The following is a 23,839-nucleotide window of genomic DNA, read 5'->3' as shown; positions in this document are numbered from 1 at the left end:
GATGTTGAAGAATTTAGCTTTTATTCGAATTGCAGCAAGTCTTTCATTCACTGGAGCGAAGCTGGATACCAGATGTTTTAGTCTCCGACTAACTACAAATCCGCAACCAAACTCATGCTTTACGTCATGGCAGCTATAATACAGTGCGTCACCTTTAGGTGTTGTTGTGACGCCTTTCCCAATCCATCGTATTTCCTGTATGGCAGTAATATCGGCCTTGCACTTTTCAAGTACGTCTGCCAATGCGAAGACTGCACCTTCTCTATAAAGAGTGCGAACATTCCAGGTGCAGATTCGCAGATCATGGTCCTTAAAACGTTTGCGGGGTTCGTCAACTTTAGAGGGGGTTGTTTTTCTTTTCTTTCGTTTTTTCATAGTATGCTGTTTTTTCTAGGGGAGGGTTACTAACCCGACGCCCAAACCCAAGTTTTTAACGTTCTTATGGGAGAACGCGCGACACATGTTAGCTCACTACCTTCAACGGGTGTTAAAGGCAGTTCCCCAGGTGACACCACGGGGAGGTCAGTGTCCACTTGAGATGAAAGAGGGACCAAGATAAATCCTGGGCTTTGACATGTTAAAACCGGTCAGGACCGTTTCTTGGTATCTTCCATCCCCTACGTCACCCGATTGTCACTTCTACCTTATATAAATATGCCTTAATCACAATAATGTTTTTGACAACAAACATAACAAACAGGTGGGCTTAATGTCCAATACTATGTTTACATTTAAGAAATCCAGTCGATTTCAACTGTCAATTCCTTTGCCTATACGTCAAATAAAAACTCATCTGAAATCGACTGGATTTCATTTGACGTTTGAGCAATGGAATTGACAGTTGAAATCGAGTGGATTTCATAAATGTTAAAAACGGGCAAAAGGGCGTTTGGAACACTTAAGCATGACACCGACGTTATGTCAAACCTTTTGTAAATGGGCTCTTAAACACAATACTTCTGACGTTTAAATGGGTTTTTTGTATGAGCCTTTGGGCCATTATGTCAGGAAGTATGGACTTGCCCCTTGCCGTCGTAACAGGGCCCACAAGAAAAACTTGTTGCAAAAATTTCAATACGATCCCTTTGTCGTACAACTTATCTGACGGTAATTTCAGATTTATCGTACAACTTATTTGACGGTAAGTTCAGATTTATTGTACGACAAATTGTTTTGTCGTAAAACTTATCATAAAACTTATCTGACGGTAATTTCGTACAGCGGGTGCCACCGTGGTACAATGGTATGCACATCCGCCTTACACGCTAAAGAGCGTGGGTTCGATTCCCAGGCAAGGCAACATCAAATTTTCAACGGTGGCAAAATACCCTACAGTGATGAACAACGATAATACTTTTGGTTCCTTAGGTCACTTCGTTTTTTGTTTTGTAACGGTAAATGTAGTGAAACGCGGGGTTTGTAAGATTTTCAATTTTATTTTTTACAACAGAGTTCTATTCGTTGTTTTTTCTTTTCCTCGTGCTCTAGGCTGCTCATAACATACCAAACAGTGTTATGATTTATGTTTAACAAAAAGGGAATTAAGTTAGCTTACGAAAACGGTAAGAACTAATGACACGTTATAACGATAAGTTATACATTTTGTTGTGTTTTTACTTTTTCGTTTTTTATGCAGGTCCGTCCCTCCGTCCGTCTGTGGTAATCTCTATAGCATCCACAAAAATTGAGATAGGGCGCTGAAATTTTGGAAAGGTTGGTCTTTTATTTTGGTGGACGTGCCACAAAATAAAAGATCAACCTTTCCAAAATTTTCAGCGAAGATGAACTATATCGGTCCACGTTTTAGAATAACTCCCATATAACGCTACCTCCCGATTTAAAATATTTTAACGATTTTAGCTACAATTTCATACCGAATTTGGCATTTGGAGTCAAGAAACTTCTCCACCAAAATATACGGACTTCGGTCCTGAAAAATAATAACTGATCAAAAATATATGTGTATACTTTTTAGGGTCGCAAAAGATTATTTCAATGCGTTACAAACGGATAAACAGACCTAATAAAACCTCTATACTATGGTGGAGGGTATAAACAACAATTAAGAAAGTATAAGTCGGCTTTGACAACAGAGATATATCCTCAGCCTGTGTGAAATGAAACTTTTATATATTGAATACCGGCTACGCAACCAAAATCCTTTTCGCCAATAATTTTGTGTTAGGGGTTTACAGATTTTGTTGCAATTTTTGGACTTATAAACATACCGATAAAAATGGATATTTGGGTTAAATATCAATGTTGCGACGGAGGTACCTGAAGGATTGCATAGTCCTTTTTGGAAGTGAATCTTATTTTTGGAGTCATTTTTTCTATCTTTCGAAAGCACGACATTTCAGTTGGTCACCGTATAAGTTTTGGACCACGAAAAACACAATATCGCTGTAAACAGAACCAAAAGAAGTAACATCGGTATACATTTCTAAACTGCACTTAAATAAAAATGTAGAACTTTTGTGGGGGAGGTACAATAAGAAGTGGACCCATATAGTTCATATTCGAACTTTATCTGCCTTCGAGAATTACTGCCTTCGAGAGTTATCGTGCACACTATGTTAGCAAAAAATTTTAAACTTTTGTGGAGGAGATACCTGAAGTAGTGGAACGAGGGAGGTACTTGAACTTAAGTTAAGTTTGAGCGTTGAAATTTTTGTTTTTATAAATGCAAACATGAAACGACATTATTAACAATATTTCTAAAAACTTTTTTCAAATAGAAAAGTGCGAAAATTTTGTTCAATGCCGGTAAAGGCTAGTCTAATATGGGGAAAACCTGGCTGATACAGGACTTTCCAATTATCATTTAATTGTTTGTACGTACTCTAGAAATAATGCTTAATGATTCTTCATATTCATTTTTGGAAAATAACATTAAAAACTAGAAATTTACGTCAGGAACATCATTTTTTTCTATCGGAATCAATGGCAAAACTACTGAAAATGATAGGGAATCATTTATTCCACCATTCTGATTACTAAAATGGCATAAAAAGCGAAAAATTTGGAAATTATTAATCGATTACTGTAGTGCATCATTTTTAATGCTCAATTTAAAAATGTCCATTTTTTTATTTCCGGTAAAATTTTAGTATAACGGTACTGTAAACGGAATATGTTTTATGCCATCTTAAAGACAACTTTTCAGCCTACAAAATTATTTTTTTAATTATTAACTTAGCTCGTTTCCAACTTATCAACGTTTGCATTATTTATTCCAGGTTGCATCATTTTCGGTAGCAGTCACTGTATATGGGTGATCTTAGCTGGTCTAAAGACTGAGGGTGTATATATGATTCATTGAGGGAATTCTTTGACATCTCCAAGGAAAAAGGGGAATGCGAAGAGAACATCTACAAACTGCAAATTGAGAGCAAAGGCCGCATTGGTTAGTACAGCGGCATACCATCCACCTATCCAGCTCAACGAAGGAAATACGAACTCCGACAATAGTACAGATAGACCTTGGGGAATGATAATGATGATATTCATTGCAAAACACTTTATTATAAGCTGTCGTCCGACAAAGCTGCAACGGTTTGCCATCAGCTTTCCACTGAGGGAATTGAAATCCCAACACCATATTAGACAGGAATCCACAAGGCTATCTACAAGGAACCTGATTGGGTGAAGGAGTACCAGGGAAGTACTCTTTATCTGGAACAATCTCTGGAAGTATCTCTTTATGTGGAGCATGCACATTAAGAGCTTTGCTCTTCAAGAGTAAATTTAAAGAAATTAAGTTGGCTGCACAAAAATTTAAAGATGGAAAAGCTCAAACAATCGCAAATGGACTCCAGAATGTGTTAGATGAGATCAACAACATGAAAACAATCATCAAAATTGATCCCATAATTTTGATGATTTTTGTCCATACAACAAGCTTGAATTGCAGCTAAATGGCGGGCTTTGCAGTTTCTTTGCTGCAAATGTTCGAAGAAAAAGGTCACCCCACGCTCAAGTTCAACGTTATGTGCTAGATCGCCTTGTCATGGAAGATGAGCTCCATTAGTTGACAAAATCACCAAACATCAAGCACGGTGTGCTTTAACCAAATTTAAATGGAAGGTGCTTACACTTGTTAAGTTTTTGCAGATTCTGAAACTGCAACGCTCATAGATGAGAAATATCAAGAAACAAAAAAAATCGCCGGTGGGATTTTCAAAAAAATCGCGATTTAAGTTCACATTTTTAGGGGTTCTTTAGGTTTTCACGATTGTGCTTGGAAACCGCGGGCCCTATGTAAATGGCCCTAAAGAAAATTTTGTACCTGTGAAAATTCTCCACAAGATTGAAATTTATGATATTTTCGTAGGTTTTACCGTTTTTAAGATATAGAAGTTCAAATTGAGACAATGCACTGACTGTATCGCCCCCTTATAAAACAATGCCATTACTGAAATTTCCTAAATTAAAGTTATATATCTTGAAAATGGTACAACTTAGGAAAAAATAAATCACAAAAAATAAATAAATTCACAGCTATAACATTATCTTTAGGCCCATTTACAAAGGACGTGCGGTTTCCAAGCAAAATCGTGAAAACCTTAAGAACCCTTAAAAATGTGAACTAAAATCGCGATTTATTTGAAAATCCCTCCGGCGATTTTTTTTGTTTCTTGATATTTCTCATCTATGAGCATCGTAGTTTCAGAATCAGCAAAAACTTCCCAGGTGTAAGCACCTTCCATTTAAATTTGGTTAAGGCACACCGTGCAAGTACTTCTTTGTGTGGGATTTGATGGGCAATTATGCTCAAATGAAAGCAGCAATCACCAATTGTAAAACTGTGTTTAAGGCAGCTATGGAAAGCGATACACATTCGTACACACAGCCTATGCTGTGTGTAGTTTAGTTTAGTTTAACTTTCACTTGTGAAGTTGCCCGATACTGGTCTAAGAAAATATGCGGCTGGGGAATGGCATAAAGTTTCTCTTTCCCCACTTCACCGAGAGAAGTGAGGTCACTTATGTAAAGTTTAAGCAGATCTCACACCCCTTTAATGCACACTGGATCTTTCGTTCCATCCTGGTTCTTCTTGCATGTGTTCTAAAATAAAAATTATGAACACATTAACAGAATTAAAATATTTATTTATTATACAAAACATATAAACATTATATACATACATACATCAACAATTATTTACAATCCAATTTCAATCACTTTCCAAGATTATCTTTATTCACTTTGTGTACATACACATACATACATACTCGTATACATATACATAGCCGATTTCTAACAAACACCTTAAAGTCTAAAATTGATTAACTACTGAAAATCTTCAATGTAGTATCTGGCTGGTACGAAAGCGAATACTTTCTTATAACGATCTTCCATTACGGTGCGTATTGTTTCCGTTATAGATGGACGCAATGTTTCGTAAAAATCACGCCAATTCTCATTGAACAGGGTGTGAGCGGATTGTTCCAACGCCACATTGCCATTGAAAAGATTGTCCATTTCTATGTGGAATCCATTCACCTTGAGATTTGGTATAATTACTTTATCAATATCCGAAAATATAACACCACCTTCATCACGACGTTTGAGTTTACAGATAACATCTATTTCTAGATTTTCTAACAAAATAATAAATAAAAGTCTTGTTAACAATATTTCGATTGCGAAAACTACAAGTTTATGTATAGAGTTTTACTTACTAATTTCCATTCGAGTTTGTCCGTGACCATTCAATGGCAATGTTAAAACACGTCCGTTCACAGTATAATCTGAGATGATTTTTACTTCGGGTAGTGCAAATTTCAATCTGGTAATTAATTTTTTTGGATCAAAACTGGAAGAAAAATAAATGTGAGAGATTTTAAAACATCGTTATATTATTAAATACTACAAGCGACGATTAAATCGGAAAGGAAAAGATAAATTTCTTGATAAGCTCCAAGACATAGTATACGATATAATTACCAATATTATTAGTTTAAGCGGTTTTAATGAACACCGACAACATATTGAGATCAACATGCCACTGTGAAGAATGGTATGTACGCATACCCGCTTGTATTTTGAATGTGAGGTTTCAAATCCCAGGGCAGATAACATCACAAGGGTGGCGGAAATACCCCAGATTATTTCAGCAATGAAAAACTTATCTATAAGTGGTGTCTTAAGACACGCCTTTTCTTTGCAAACGTGGACTAAAATATAAGTAGTTTACCTATGTTAACGAAGTTCATAAGAGTTCAGAGGAATGAAAAATACCATTTTTGGTCCATATCGGTTCAGATTCGAATAAAGTTCACATATATATCTCTCGCCGATTTGACTATGAAGAAACCAAATTCAGTCGAATACTTTCAAATTTAGTATGAGATATTTTCATAGTCACCTGATGAGTTTTTTTTTTAATTTTGATAAGAATCGGTTCAGATAAATCTCGTAAAACTGAAATATATATTGCTTTTTGTGGTTCAAAGTAATGTCATTCTTACATAGAAACGCCGGAAGCTACAATTTGTGGCAATTTTGACTTACAGTCTATTAAAGAAGTGGAAATTGGAGTTACAATCTTTGTTACATGTTTTTATACCATCCATCAATTATAGGAGGATATATTAAGATAGTCATTCCTTTTGTAACTCTTCGAAATAATCATTTGCGACCCTATAAAGTATATGGAGATTTCTGAGTGAAATCGGACACTTTTTCAACATAAGCATGTGGATTCCCTTTTTTTGCTGTGGTGATGCATTTTAGTATATTAGAATTTAGTAATTTAGAATTTTCGCGATTTAAAATTTAAAATCAATTTTTATCGAAGATTGTACTCTTAAATTTTCTTGAAATTTGTTTGTATTAAACTACGATTAATTACAAAAATGTTAAGTCTTATTTGGTAGTGCAATTCGAAAGATTACTACCCAGCAAAATGTTCGATGCCAAAGATGTCATTCATTCATGGGTGCAAGTGATCTGGCATGTCATCTTTTTAGCATTTTCATCGATGAATATGAGCGTGGACCCCAAAAGATGCTATTCATTTTTCGATCCAAAGCATGTCATTTACACCAATGCTTTGACATTTTCATCAACCCTTTGCAATGACATACACATCACGACGAGAGTTTTAACAACGTTGGTTGTGATTTCGAGTCTCCGACAACATCAAGCCTATTGTAAATAATTAATCTTATATATTTAGAAAAATGTGTATAAGTAAAAACACAAAATTCATCTCTATTGGATCGATGGAATGGGTTCAAATGCTGATGAAAAAATCGGATCTTTCACGACTTCCTTTGCATGGGTTCAAATACTGATGAAAAGATCGGATCTTTAACGACTTTCTTTGCATTTGTTCAAATGCTAATGAAAAGATCGGATCTTTCACGACTTCGTTTGAACCAATGCAAAAGATGCCATGAAATCACGTCATCGCATGGAACCCCTTCTTCAAATTTTGCTGGGTATTGTCTCTTATTTTTTTAATATTTGTCAATACAATTTTTCCTTTATACCAGTGTAAAACATTTGTTATTTTACCAAAAAATTCCAAAAAATTGCATTTTTTAACATTTGTTTTGTTGTTTCATTTATGAATTTATCTTAAACCTATTAAAAACTGCGTTATTTTTCGATTTTGAAAATGGTTTAGCAATTATTGTACCAACTTTACTGGGTATTACCGAATGGTGTTTTTTTTTGTGCCCGCGATAGGTTTAGCCGCTTCATATCTAAAATTCAACTCCTCTTTCGTATTTAAATAATAATCTTCTTGAGAAAATCTCATTTTAATAATTGGTGGATTATTTGACTCGGATGCCCATTCATATAATTCCCAAACCGTGGTTATTTAATTATCAATTTATTTTGTTTGTTGTCCGGCTGGTACACTTATTGCTAAACTATTTTCAAAATCGAACAAGTAAGAACGGCGTTAAGTTTGGCCGAGCCGAACTTGTTATACCCTCCACCACGGGTTGTATTGCAGTAAAATGGAACAATTAGTTTCCTTTCGTTCATGAGTCTTCTTCAATACCAAAATTCAGTAATTTCGGTAAAACAATGTGGCTAACCTTCAAAATACCGAAATTGGGGAGGTACCGTTCTACGGGGGCTATATCACAACGTCGATCTATACCAGTGATGGCCACCAACAACAACTTTCTTATGCCCGCGGGCATACGACACACACGTACACTGTAAACACATTCGTTCGGTTAATGCATTGTTTACGTTTCCACTCACACCAGCGCAAGTTATAATCTGCATATGCGTGTTTTTGGCCATCACTGATCTATACCGACAAATTTCTGGCGGAAAGAAGACTAAATACTAAATTTCCGATATATCAGAAAATACAGAAAATCAAAACCTTCAAAATACCGAAAATCAAGAGGTACGCTTTTATGGGGTCTACATCGAAACTTGTACCTATACCGACGAATTTCAATCGGAAAGGTTTTTACCTCCCACGTAGACTAAATACCAAATTTCAGCCATTTCGGTGGGTTGTTGGGGCCACAAACTTCAAAATACCGAAAATCGTGAGGTACAGTTTTATGGAAGCTTTATTAAGGCGTGGACCTGTACGGACAAATTGTTGGGGGAAAGTTGTATACCCACAACGATGACTAAATACCAAATTTCAGCCATTTCGGCCAAATATTGAAGCCAAGGCCTTCAAAATACCGAAAGGCGTGGACCTCTACGGAAAAAATTCTGGGGGAAAGTTCTGTACCCACAACGAACCCTAAATACCAAATTTAAATCATTACGGTCGAATATTGAGGTCAAGGCCTTCAAAATACCGAAAATCGGGAGGTACCATTCTATGGGGGCTATATGAAGGCGTGGACCTGTACCGACAAATTTCTGGGGAAATGTTTTATACCCCCAACGAAGACTAAGTACCAAATTTCAGTCATTTCGGTGTGTTCTATGGGAGCTATATCAAAACGTGGACCGATACAGCCCATTTGCAATACCAAAACATCCTGTATCTTGATTTCAACAGGCGGACGGACAGACGGACATGTTTATATCGACTTAGAATTTTACCCTGACCAAGAATATATATACTTTATAGGGTCTCCGATGAATATTTCAATGTGTTACAAACGGAATGGCAAATTTAATTATACCTACATACATTTTTTCTCATTTTAAAATAATTTTTTTCTCCAAAGTTTTTCCTCATTAAGAACCTCGAAAAATGGCAAAAAGTAGAGCTTCGAAAAATTTGGAACGTTTAGGAGCGCTTTCCCTTTTTAATTTTTTTTTAAAATGATGACATGAGTTTTTTGATGTTTGTCATTGGGCGCATCCACTGTGCACCGTTATAAGGAAATAATAAATATAAAATAGAAATGCAGTGTTAAGTGTTTTGTGGTGAATTAAAATCCAGAAAATATTAGGCCTTGTATAAGCTTAATTATAAAATAAATGATAATTGGTAAAAAAATAAAACACTGTAATAACACAAAATTTTAAGAGTCAAAGTTAAGTTTACTCTCTTTCCAAAAGTAAGACATTTTTTAATTCTTTAGCTGGACCTGCCTTTGCTTTTTAACTTATTTTGACCCTATTCTAGTGTCTAAATAATAAATCCACCAGTATTTTGGTGAAATCCGGTGATAATACTCCATTGGACCCGTAGTACAGCATTCGGACAATTTTGACACAAAATAGGACTTTATTTAACTTTCTTTCGATTTTTTTCAGCGAAGCCTTCATTTCCCCACCCAAATGTCAGCCCCATTTCGGCTCACTAGGATCTGTAATCTAGTGTCAATATGAGTATATGATATTGTTCTTGTATCCTTGACCACATAAAAACTATTTCCATGAACCCCGCTGCTATCAGGTACACGATGAACATATATAGCCCCCTATTAACGGTACCACCCGATTTCAGGTATTTTGGGGCTTTTAACTTAATTTTAACCCACCAAAAATTGTGTTTTTATCTTATCTTTCGACCAACATTGGCTGTAATTTGGTTGTGGGGTTTTTAGTGGTCAAAAAATTGTATTTACTAAAAAGTTAAAAATAAAAAAATAATAAAAAATTAAGCTACAGTGTTTTATTTATAAATGCACTAAAAGCTAGACAAATTTTTCGGTTAGCATCAAGTAGTACATATATTATTCTTCATGATGGAATCTCTCAAATAAAACGCTTGCATTTAAATTAAAAATGGTGACAAAATTAAACAGCAAGTGTTTTAGTTGAGAGATACCATCATGAAGAAGAATATACTACTTGATGCTAAGCGAAAAGTTATTTTCTAGCTTTTAGTGCATATTTATAAATAAAACAATGTAGCTTAATTTTTTTTAAATTATTTTTTATTTATTATTTTGCTCAAAAACAAACTAAAATATTTAAACGTCCAAAAAATAGTCTTGGCGAAAAAATTCCTCATTGAAACCATAGTGCACTGTAGGATATGATAGCTATGTATGTATTTGAACATTTTAATACACAGTTTTCAATGCTTTTGTAATGCATCGATTGTGGAAAAATCTTCTAAAAAGCTGTGTTTGCTTCACTTAGGACCAAAATACAACTAAATGGATCAGTTAAAAATACTACATTAGATACTAGAGACACGAGAAATATTGTCCGATAAAAGGCCGGCAGGTCAGTAGAAATGTAGGGCTTACGACGGACCTTGAGGTTTTCCTGCTATTTATTTTTGGTGGCCATATGAAAAGGGGCACAATTTGTGAGAAAATTAACTCAAAAAGAAAGTCCTTATGTGTGAGGATTAATGATTATTACATGTTTCAAAAGGACAATGGCCCCAAAAATATGTGTTTCTTCCAAGAAATTCCCGTTTTCGAACAGGACAAGTTGCAACTCGATTAAGATCACCTCGTATTGAAACATTAGAGCATTTCATGGCATTAGAATTCATTAACAGGACATAACAGCGGGAATTTTGTCGCTACAGTAGTTTTATTTATAGATGACCGATTTTTCTGGATTTATGTACTTAAAATGCCACTAAAACTAATTAATATCCTCTAGAGGATCTTGAATACAGATTTAGTTTTATTTTGTTCGAGAATATCAAAAATTTTGTACACAAAGGTTCTCCGGTGCATACTAACTTTTGCGATATAAATTTTGGACTTTTTGGGATTCGAACGGTACATTTTCTAATGTATGCAAATATTGCGCACTTTTCATTGTTATCATCTATCTTCGTGTCTATCAAATAATACTAATTGTTTGGTCTTTTCAATAAGTTTTAGTGCTTTTTATCTCTAATACACTTTGATTTCAATGCTGCATACTAACTTTTGCGACAGACTGTATGTCGTATTGGCTACTTTTGGCTACAAACATTTCGCTCGACATGAATTTTGCATCGACTCAAACTTGCTAAATTAAATATTTTTATCCAATAAAATATTACATTTGTTTTTTTCCAAATTCGCGATTAATACATTTTCCATATTGTCTTTATAAGATTATTACTTACTTAGCATCCGTAACAATAGTTTTACTGAAGCCATGTACCTCCATATTGGTTAGCTCAATATTAATAGATACTGGTCCATTGCCGTCCTCAGCTACTTTGACACGCTTAACATGCAGAGGATCGATTGATCCAAAATTTTTTAAGCCTGGTATACCTGCATAGAAGATAATTAAATTAGATATTGTTTTATATATAGAAAGGGATTTGTTTTTCTTTTTTATACAATTTTGTAAGCTATAAAATAAGAACACGGGGTTCTTATTTTTTTGAATGAAAACTCGGGGAAAACAATACATTTTTATAGTGTTTGTTATGAACAAAAAAAAAAAAAAAAAATGATCAAGGTTTTCAAATTCAAATAGAAGTTGTTTCAATTCAAATGGCCAACTTAAAATACTTGCACATAAATTAACATGGCTATAAAACTATTTTGCTCAAAACAAACTAAAATATTTAAACATCCAAAAAACTACAATCTGTTTTAATAGGATTTATTTATACATATGTATGTGTTGAAAGTGTTTGAGACATTTTATAGCGTATAAATCCGAAATTGCGTCATTTTTCGATTCCAGGTATGGCACAATGATGAGGTGTTGAGCCAAAAACACCTGATCATCATTCTAGTTGTCTAAATGTATCATTGTGAATAAAATCACATACTAAAGGTAAACATACAATTCACAGTTATCTATTATTTTGAACAAATTTTGGCATGGTTAATGTAACACTTAAAAATTGCGCCATGATTCTAATAAGCATTGGCAAAGACTGTTGTTTTTGCAATACTGAAATCGCATTTGAAATTAAAATTTTGAATTTAAATACTACAGCGATTCGATGACTTAGGAAGTGAAAAATGATTAATTCTAAACTTACCATCTTTGTATTGGACAAATATGACTTGGAAATCTTTGGCAAAACATTTCTTAAAACCGGGATCAGTTGTTTTACATGGATGAATAAAATCCGCTGAAAACGACCAAATTAATATTTCACTGTGTCGAAAAAGATATTATGTTTACACATACGTTTTTGCGAGAGGTATTCTTTAGCTAAAACGGTAGCTGTTAGAGCAAAGAACAGTATACCCACACTTTGCAACCGAATCATTTCCATGTGAGAGTTTAATTACTTTCGAAATAGCCTTGTGCTGTGCTAATATAAAACTGATAACATTTCTAAATCATTTCAGTTATATTATTCAGATTCATGGGAATGAGATTTTTCAAAACAAATTATTAAACATGTTATATTAAACATGTTATATTAAACATGTTTCACCGGCTAGCACTTGAAAATGTGATTTGATGGCCATAAAATCTTTGTGATTAGAACATTCGTCAGGTTTTAGAGATGCAATATTTTCCAATGTTAAAGAAATCACAGTAGAACACGATTAAAATGAATTCAATACACATCTCTCATTAGTGTCTAAGCTCAATTTTGAAAAAAGCCGATCTTAAAATATGTTTATATAAGGTAGAAGTGACAATTAGCTGTATTTTTACTTTTTTTTGTAAATTTGGTTTTCTAAATAAAATTTGAAACTTCGAAATTTGCCACCATAAAATTTTTCTTTTCATCGTAAACGTGTCATAACAATGAATTACGACAGTTCTGAATGCTTTATATTTACATTTTAATCCAAATTTCAAAATGTATTTTTGTTTTTCCTGAGAAACTACCTCATTATTCAATATTTTCTTTGACATTAAATTTTCTATAACAACAATGTTGTTTTTGTAAATTTGTTAGTTGTTGTAATTCATGCATTTATCTTATATAAATATGCCTTGGTTAAACTATATTTAATATTTTACATAGAGCTATGCAAGATTGAGAATGCTTTGAATTGTTTCTTAACCTTAAGCATATCGCCTGCTATGTACGAAAAGGTCGTAAGTCCATTTTTAGAAAAATTTCAGGAGGAAAAAAACATTCCACCGCTTTCTGGATTAAAAATTTTATTATGGTGGTAAAAGCAGTATTCTCCGTTTATTTATTCCGCTTCAATAGCTGTACTTTGTTTGATGAAATTCCGTCGCGTTTGGGAAATAATTTCGTTACGAAATTTTGTAGATAGGACGAGTTCCCACCAGAAGAGACCCCACCAGATATTGGTGATGATCGTAAGGGTTGAAATGGACCAAAACCAAATATTTTAACCCGATTTTGTAGTTGTCCTGTAGGTCGCAATAATAGTCCAATCGGAGTGAAATTGAAAGAATGATTTGAGTTTAAGACAAAAATCCGACCAAAATATCCGATCATCATGTTAAATTGCAAGCTTCAATTTAACATGATGATCGGATAATAATTAGAGGGTTTAATGGACCAAAACTTTTGGGTGAAAATGGTAATTTTTTTAATATAATGAATATATCTTTACTCCTGGAAAGAACGTTCCACCCACGTAAATTATATTTGGAAGAGAAATTCTTGGTCTTTCCATTGATGCCAAATATATTGATATACATGTCAGATAACAGAGTGTCAGCCAAATATATACCGGGATCCACAGTTTGAATTGTTTATAGTGTAACCATTATCACGCTAGAGAGCACATTTAAAGTTCAATATCTACTTGGCGGCTGAAAATGATCATATGGTGTTAAAAATAGTCAAGCTAAATTTTTGGTGCATATTTTAATTTATGCATGACATATTTCGGTAAATTTGCTTAAAAATAACGGAATTGTCAAATATAATTTGGTTAGAACTCCAATTCAGTTATTCCATTATTAATTTTTTGAGGTGAACTCTTCCACTGATCCGAAAAATTCAGTTCAAACAATTGATCTCAATTTGGCATGTATTTAAAATCACACATACGTATCCACCACTTTTGCATCATCGACCAAATCGAATAGTTTCAAAGTATGTAACGTTTCTAAAACTTAAAAAAAGTATGATTAAAATACATATAAATGTACGATCCTATGGTTAGGGATTATGACGGACTGCTTTGCAAATGCCTATATAATCAGCGAAAACATCAACCTTTTTATTTTGAAGTGCACAATGGACGTATTATATATAAGCACCACATATAATTTAGAAATTATCAGATTTTTGTTCAAAAGTTTGGACCATTGGCTCCGCCAAATATCATCCGATTAAACAATAAGTACAACAAAATTTAACTTTTAAAAAATTACAAGAAACCCCGCACAGATTATGAATGAGGGTTAATTTTTTCATAAAAAGGTACCCCGCATTGTTGTCAGTAATATTGCCAAAGACACTTTATACCTAAAATGTAAGGATTCCAAGGAATCTTATATCGAATATTTCAAAACCTGTAGAATTGGCGGAACTTGCCACGCCTATTTAGGTTAATTCCCGACGTAAACGTTCAACACGCCGATACACGTGTTTTCTGTTTTTTCGGTGCTCTTTCATAATCTGGCCGAATTATCTTGTAATTATTTTTTGTGTTGTATAGTGTTATCATTAAAAGGTGTAGGCTATTTCTATGCAATGTACACCAACCATGGATGACGTTAAACATTATATCTGAACTACATTAGCTGTAGTATTCTTTTAAAGTATACATTTTACTGTGGACTTACGACCTTTTAGTATTCAAATTTGTACGTTTTGTGGACTTACGACCTTTTCCGACAAGGGCCAAACATAAAGAAAAACGCGACATACTACCACTTTCTTTGTATCATACGACGTGTTTTGACTTGTACTATCATTCTGTAACAAAAACGCGATTTCCAAAAAAGTGGACGTACGACCTTTTCGAGCGTAGCAGACGATATGGACTCTAACCAGTGTTGCCGTATTTGACGACTTTTTTTGGCCCAAAATACCGATTTTTCGCGTAAGCGAAAATTGCCTGACATTAAACATGATAACTTTATTTTTATACCCTCGGCCTTTAGGCTAGAAAGGGTATATTTCATACGGGCAAAATGTGCCTCATCAAAATAATGGTTTTAGACCGCAAGTATGTTTGGACGAAATGTGTTTCAGACAATTTGGAGTCGATTTAGCAATGTCCGTCCGTCTGTCTGTCTGGCTGGTGCGCACGATAACTCTCAAACGGATGAGCTGATTTGGGCCAAAATTTGGCTATCGTAATATTTTGTCTAAACTTAGTTTTTGTTCGAAGATGGACCATATCGAACTACTCCTTCAGGTACCTCCCCCACAAAAGTTCAAAAATTTTCGGAAAATTTGTGCGCACGATAACTCTTGAAGGGAGTAAGCGATTTGGTCCATACTTTGCACATCGTGAAATGTGTACCAGACTTAGATAAGGTTTCAATATGGTCTCAATCGGTCAATCGGTCCACACCTTCGGGTACCTCCCACACAAAATTTTGGAAAAGTTCAGTTTAGGTTCTGCTCTCGAATCGCTTTGATTTTTGTAGTAGCAACTTATATTCACTGCCCCCCATACGACGGTACAAGTTTCATCAGGGGCAAGTCCATACTTCCTGAGAAAATAGTCTGAAAGGTGCAGAAAAACCCCTATGACACCGTGTGTAGTGGTTGGAGCGTAAGATAACTCTCGAACGGATCTGCTGTTTCGGTCCAAAGTGTGGCCTTCGTAATAATTTGTGCAAAGTTTTTCAAGGGCAAGTCCATACTTCTTAAGAAAAAACACCCAATGGCACCATATGTAGTGACTGGAGAGCTCGAACCGAATACTGCATTCGTCCACACTTTGGATATCGTAATATTTCTTCGAATATTAGATGAAATTCGAAGGTGGAAGGAGTGGACTTTCTGATACCTCCCTCACAAAAGTTCGAAAATATTCGATAAAATGTTACTCTAAATATTGTCGAAACTCAGTTTAAAAATGCCCTATCTATCGATATCCCCGCAAATTTTTGCGCTTTCATCCTATCCATATTGTTTTGAAAACCCCCTAAATACGTCGACTGATACTTTTTTACTTGTTTTACTAGAATTTCACGAAAGACTTTACAGAAAAAATGTTGGGTGGGTTTTTAATGTTCCCAGTAATTTCCAGCCAGATTGGCTATATTTAGGTGTCTGGATTTTTTGAGGACAGCGCACAGTGGTAGCACTTTTTTTTCTTTTTTTTTACGATCGTTCCCAACGCCACACTTTCCCGCCCCTGCCGACCGAGAGGGCCACCTCCCCTTAACGTAGGGAGCGCGTACACCTCATATTCCGGAATATGGGGGGTTAGTAGACTAGGGAAAACCAGCTACAGCAAAACAACAGCTACAGCAAAACAACACTTACATGCGAAGGTGTGACAAAAATACTTCCAGATAATATATCGAATGGGTCCTGGTGGTCTAAAAACACTCTAACTAAATCTAAAATAACGAATCATCCTGAATTGAGGTATTTCACTGTAACCAACACATTGCTCAGCCGAATTTCCGGTAACAGGATTCTTATTGCATAGAAAACCTCCTCGCAAAAAATGTTAATATTGGTCCATGATTTGGTATATTGCTTATATGATTCATATCTCGATTCATTTCGCCAGACGTTAACCAAATATTCAAACCCAATAGTTTTTAGTAATGAACTCAGAACACCACTTTATAAAGAAATACGAATATAACCACCTGTTTTTGTAAGCAAAATTATTCTTCTCACACGAATTGTCAAATGTTGTAGATCGATTTACTAACGTTAGCGCAAATGTAGAGCGCTGATTTTTAAATGAGGAATTCTTTACTAAATATGGAACACGTCTACGAAAAATTAGGTCTGTATGTCATCTGGGGTAATGCTATGGATGCCTAAATTATTACGAAAATAGACGAACGAACAAAAATTTGTTACAAAAACTGGGGGTTAATATAAGAAAGTATAAAAAATACTCCAAAAATTTTCCAAAAAATATAAATTCAGCACATAAAAACTGAGCTAAACTTTTGGTCATAATTCCTCAAACCGCAAAAAGTCTAAACAATTTTAAAATCTACACACCGATTCTTGCATATGCTTGGAAAGTAACTAAAACTTTAAGAAAATCCATACATCTATGTTAATTATTTTGATTTTGACCAATATTGTAACTAAAATATTTTGTAACCATTGCAAATTAGAGTTATTGTTATAAGTATGAAAACGAAGATTAGGAAATTTACCAAATCATTCAACTTAAGTTAAGGCGTGAATAATAGTCATTTTTTCTCATTTTAAAATGTTTTTTCTCCAAAAGTAGTCATGTGTGTAAGCCCTGTTCTCATGAAGAACCACGAAAAATGGCAAAAATAAGTTGAGTTGCGAAAAATTTGGAATGTTTAGAAGCGATTTGCATCTTTAAATTTTTAAAATGATGACATGATTTTTGTCGTCGTTGGGCGCATCCACTGTGCAACGGTACCTCTCGAATAAAGGTATTTTGACGGTTTTTGCCTAACCTTCGAATTATATCAACTGAATATTTTCGTTTAGGGTTGTTAGTAGATAAAAATCTACTAAAAGCTGTTTTTGTAGTGGTATTTAAGTCAGATTTAGTTAGATTTATTGCCGTGGCTTTTATATCTTGTGTAGATAGTCTTATTGACATAACAAAAAATCGCAATAAACAGTAACCAAATTTAGATTTGGAACTCGTTGGCGATTTTTTAAATTTTATTGACGATTTGACTTTTTTTGATTTTTTGGTGATTTCCGATCAAAAACTGTCGGCAATACTGGTTCTAACTCGTAGAGAAGAAATATAATGCCTGCTCCAGAACCTGCAAGAATCTAAAATTTTTTACTACGGTAACAATTTTTCCTTTATGTTATCAAAAAAAAATTAAAAATTAGTAGATTCTTGCAGTTCTGGGACAAACCAATAAATTGTTAACTGGGAAAAATATTTTTTTGAGTTATGACACTCTTTGAGTGCCATGACAAAGAGTTTCTATAATTTTACATAACTTTGATCGCACGCTCACAGCACTGGTTACTTTGGGAAATATTGATGGACGATTTATCTTTCTTCTTATGGGTCTTCAAACATGTGACAGCGTTTGGATAGTTATTCAGAGGTAGTTCTTCAAACAATTTACAACTGAACTAAAAAATTAATGAACAGATTATTTTACGCAACCATTTCCGCGTTTCAGCTATCTGAATGAACGCAAGAAGAACTAAAATACCATAGGAGTTCCAGCGTACATTTGGATATGCTTAAACTTTAAACATGTAAGAAAGAATCAGTCATTTGCGCTCACGGAGACAAAATGTAGAAACAAACAAAGACAAAATGTATCACGAGTTTGCTTCCAAAGAATTTAGCATATTTCATACTTACGTTAAATTAAGTGTGGAAGAAATTCTTGAAAAAGTTGGAAAATTACATTGCGCTAGTATGTACCGCCATGGTTTATTGGAACTTTTGGAACATTAAATGGAGTATGTACTTACCCCGAAAAAATTGTACCGTTGTAAAGAGGACATCTAAGACCTACGGAAAAAATTCAATACGATCCGAGATGAGCTCTTAAATTTCACTTCTTCCGAATTTCGTTTGGGAGGCACCCGAAGGAGTGTACCAATATAGTTCATATTCCAACCTGATACATGACTGGATGAAATAATACGATGAACAAAGTTTGGACCAATAAGAAAATCGCTGCAAGAGTTATCTTGCGGATTTGCCATTAAAGTTGGTGCCTTCAGGGGTTTTTGAAGCTTTTGCAGGCTCTGGAACAGTCATTTAATGTACCCTCCATACTATGGTGTTGTGTGTTTTGTGACTTTTCTCTGCCAATTACAACGCCTGACTTTTTGCCGGTATTCAATATTTTTATCGGCAACAATCATTACAATTGATCTCCATGTGTTGGATTATGCTTCCTTTTGCTCGTTGTGCTGCATTATCATCCTACCTAGAAATATACCCGAAGAGCAATTCAGCATAAAAGTAGGAAAGTTAATTGGTTTCTTACACAATCATAAACCAGTAAGGAAAGGATCATAGTTTGGTGCAGCAAATACATCAAATCGGCCGAAAATATATATGAGAGCTATATCCAAATCTGAACCGATTATCACCAAAAGCAATAGCGTTCTTCCTATGGTTAAAAAAATTATATTCCCCAATTTTCAGCTGAATCGGACAAACGATGCGACCTGTACTTTGCGACTCAGAAAGTGATTATATGTATTTATATCCCCAAAAGGAACTATTGGTCTATTTCGTTTCCTTTTGTATGTTACATACAATTGCACAATGACATAATACCCCTTACCACAGTGTGGTGTAGGGTATAAAAATAAAATTTCCTTTTGAATTTCGCTAATTTTCTTCAATTATGAGAGTCATAAAAACATGTTGAAATTTTCCCAAAGAAATTTATAGGATTCTAAATGTGATACCTTCTTCTAATTATACATAAAAACAGAAGATGTTCATCCATTTATGGGATCAGTATCTCATATTGTTCATAGGTAAAAGTTATAAGACTTGAAACATTTTTCCGTTTTTTTTTTTCACAAAAAATTAATATCAAAGTGGTTTGTGCGTAACCTTTTTCAATATTTAATTGCAATTAAAGTTGTTTTAGACTTTAATAAGCAAAAGCTTACTATTTTCTGCTACAGGAAAAATATGCTGAGAAAAAGAGCCGAAAAGTCATCAGCCTAATAATACATACGAAGCTTTCTTTCAATTTCATTGCATTGATTACGAGTATCTGTTAATATCTGCTGGTTAGGCTTAACATCCCTATCTCCCTCTATTTCTTTTGTGGCATAATACGAAGAAAGCGTGCGTATTAGTACCCCTTTCTTCGTGATCGACGAACTATTACCATAGGTAAGTTATAGCTGTCATGTCCACTGTAGCCATGTTCGACTGTATACATATATATTTCTGACATAAGAAATTAATTTCTTTTTAATTAAAAAAATAATTAAAACAAAATCCAATAAACAGTTAAATGTAGTAGGGCCAGAGTTTTTGCTTTGTACCTTTCTATATTAGAATACCAGTTTATGAATTAAAATTAAATAAACTAGCTTACTAATTTGTCTATGAAATTTGAAATACTCAGACTAACCCCAAGTTTTGTAATTTATTTTTGTTCGTTCCTCCATATTCGTAATAATTTAGGCATCCATAGCTCACCCCAAAGATGACATGTAGACTTCATTTTTTGTAGATGATTTCCATATATAGCTAAGAAATCCTCATTTAAAAATCAGCGCTCTACATTTGCGCTAAGGCGAGTAAATCGATCTACAAAATTTGACAATTCGTGCGAGAAGAATACACATTTTTACAAAAACAGGGGATAAAACAAAGAGTGTATTAGGGAAATAAATGAGTAAGTTGTAAAAATTAAAATATCCATTTAAAAATATATTGCCATAACCATATGTACATATATTATATATTTAAATTGCAAATAATTAGCACTTTGTAGAGTTGTACTCTCTAGTATATTTAGATAATCGCTCTTTGAGTGAACTAGGTCGTTCTTTTAGTTCAGAGTTCAATGGTTCGTTAATAGGCTCCGCCGGTCGTACTATCGTTCGCTTGTGCGTTGTATATATGTATGTATGTATCAGCATGCCCTATACTCGCGAGAAAGTAAAGAGAGTTTCTCTCTAGAGATAGGTAAGTCGACTTTTTGCATACACGCAGAGAAAAAATATGTTTGATCCAACAATATTCCAAGAGCAAAATATGTACTGTTAACATATTGTTGGATTCCTTATGTAGTATTGTGAATCCAAAAATAGTTTGTGTCAACTGAACAATATTTCTCTCTTTTCTTCGAAAGTTTTTTCTCTTCTCTCGCTATTCGATGCCGTGTTGAAAAAACAATTTTGGTGAGTTGTGGTGTTTGTATGACATGCTGCCTTTATCTTTGTTTTTGTGTGTATGTATACCAACTCTTGTTTTTATTTGTTTCTGTTTTGTTTCATTCTTCTTCTTTATTTCATTCTTCTTTCCTTTTCATGTTTGTTATGGTGTTTAATTATTCCTTATGTTGTGGTGGCTGCTTGTGGCTTTTTGTTTGTCTTTGTTGTCAGCTAAAGTAGCAAACCATGTATTGCGTTCATCAATGCTCGTAATATTATACGGGATATTTGTATCAAAGTTGTGTGGAAAGTGTATATGAGAAGTATATACACTCAAATCAAAAAATTTAGTATCTGGTTTTCAGGGTTGACAATATGTTTTGTAAAAAATTTAGATTATGATTGTTCCTACAATCGGTATTGTTAACGATTTTTACAATATTGCGGAAATTCGAAAGTTGTTTTTGTTTTCTATGTTCGGAACAAAAGATGGTATTTTTGGATTTGGATTACAATGTTTATACAAAACAAACACATTTTTGGAACCAAAATAGATATTTTTGTTCCAACAAAAACGAAAAATATTTTTTCTCTGCGTGTAATTGTGATCGATTTTCGATTTTGCCAATAGATTTTATTTGACTTTGGTGGTTTTAATCTGGGTACACATTGTGAGTTTTCAATGACAGCTTTACGGTTGCTTGCTAGTGTGGCCGTTAATTTTTGTCATTCATCATGTAAACGCAAAATATTTCGTGGTTGCTGGACGGTTGGACAGTTATCGATAATTGCGAATAATCGCCATTCAAAACTGACAATAGATGTGTACGTAAATTTCCCAGCAATAATTACTTAGCAAGTTCCAGCAACGTCTCTCAGTGAATTGTACAAATTTTTGGGTTATCGTACAGACCTAATGTGTACTGCAATTTAAGTACAGTACTCATTAGGTGTGTTCATTTACTCAACAATTTGTACAAGTTCAGTAACTTCTTGTAATCGGCTAAGGTCTTTTGCATTGTACTGTAAAGTAAACGAACAACATCCAGTAACAATTTGTACAAATTGTAAGTAGACGAACACACATATTATGTGTGTTCGTTTACTCAAAATTTGTACGAATTGTTACTGGATGTTGTTCGTTTACTCCACAGTGCAATGCAAAAGACCTTAGCCGATTACAAGAAGTTACTGAACTTGTACAAATTTGTACAAATTGTTGAGTAAACGAACACACCTATTGTCAGTTTTGAATGACGATTTTTTTCCAATTATCGATAACTGTCCAACCGCCCAACAACCACAAAATATTTTCTGGTTGCATGATGAATGACAAAAATGAACGGCCACGCTAGCAAGCAACAACAAAGTTGTCATTCAAAACTGACAATGTGTACCCAGCTTTACATTTGTCTGAGAGCTACAAAATCATATGGGCAAAGGATTAAAAGAAAACTCGAAAATCGATGAATAATCGATTTTCTGCGATTATCAAAAATTCGAAAGTTGAGTTTTGGGACAACTGAAGAGCAGTACACATTGTCAGTTTTGAATGTCGATATTTCGCAGTTATCGATAACTGTCCAACCGTCCAGCAACCACGAAACATTTTGTGGTTGCATGATGAATGACAAAAATGAACGGCCACACTAGCAAGCACCAACAAAGCTGTCATTCAAAACTGGCAATGTGTACTCAGCTTGAAATAATCGCCAGACCAAAAAATCGCATTTTTGTTTTTAGACCAAAATCGAAAAATCGATTATTGCATTTTATTAGGTGTGTTGCTGAAACATTTTTTCAGCAACTTTTCCTTTATACAACTGTCAAAATCTGCAACATTTATAATAATTATTGCTAATTATCACGTTAAAGGACACAGCTATTACTTACCCCTATTTCACAATACAATCCATTTCACAATTACCAAGGTAGGTGGCACTACTTTACCAACATGCTTTGGATTCCTCAGTTTTAATTGTTTGTAGTGCAACAAGTTATACATAGTTCAATACTGATCAAATTTTACACGAGGCAATTGACCATAACGTTTTTGTAATAAATATTCAAACTGGTTGTAATTTTATTTTTCTAGAATTTTAAATAGGTCGATGTTATGGTATAGTCATCATTCCCAAACAACCAAAAAATTATGCTACCGTTTTCGTTGTTAGGCAACTCATGTCTGATGATGACTCATGTCGGATGTGGAAGTGGCTTCTCTGGCCATGCTGCGAATCTTATACTTATACCAAAGTTATTATTTTTTTGTTGATGCATACATTTTTTGGGATTTTAGTTAAATCAATTAAATAAATGCTGAGCAAAGTAATAAAAGGGAGTATTTAAGGAGAACTAATGTTATATTCTTGATGTTGCGACCATTAACAAAACTTTAATGTCAATATTAAATAACTGAATATCCCAATCATAATTAATCCGGTAATTTCCTCTGTCGTGTTTGCTTTTAAATTAGACACAGTTTGTTTAAAGCTAGCATAAAAATATTTATAAGTAAAATTTGCATAATGTGCATTGATTTTCATCTAATTCTACACTCCAACGTACATATTTCAATTTTTAAACCTCAATGTTGTTAAATAGTTTATA

At 34.1% G+C, this 23,839-nt stretch overlaps 1 protein-coding gene across 1 annotated transcript; it reads right to left on the bottom strand.

The window, feature by feature from the left end:
• Window positions 1-5,163: 5,163 nt before the first annotated feature.
• On the bottom strand, window positions 5,164-12,643 carry LOC141390909 (protein takeout-like). The gene is made up of 5 exons (XM_073963843.1): window positions 12,505-12,643; window positions 12,353-12,445; window positions 11,474-11,627; window positions 5,685-5,818; window positions 5,164-5,603 (listed from the first exon to the last, which is right to left on the bottom strand). Exons 1-5 carry the CDS (start codon window positions 12,590-12,592, stop codon window positions 5,293-5,295), a joined length of 780 nt encoding a protein of 259 aa, XP_073819944.1. The 5' UTR covers window positions 12,593-12,643; the 3' UTR covers window positions 5,164-5,292.
• Window positions 12,644-23,839: the final 11,196 nt, after the last annotated feature.

This window comes from Musca autumnalis, unplaced genomic scaffold (assembly GCF_047663935.1).
Source record: "Musca autumnalis isolate F117 unplaced genomic scaffold, ASM4766393v1 scaffold_1, whole genome shotgun sequence".
Classification (NCBI taxonomy): Eukaryota; Metazoa; Arthropoda; class Insecta; order Diptera; family Muscidae; genus Musca; species Musca autumnalis.
The sequence above is the reverse complement of the archived record's forward strand: the minus strand, read 5'-3'. Positions and strand labels throughout refer to the sequence as shown.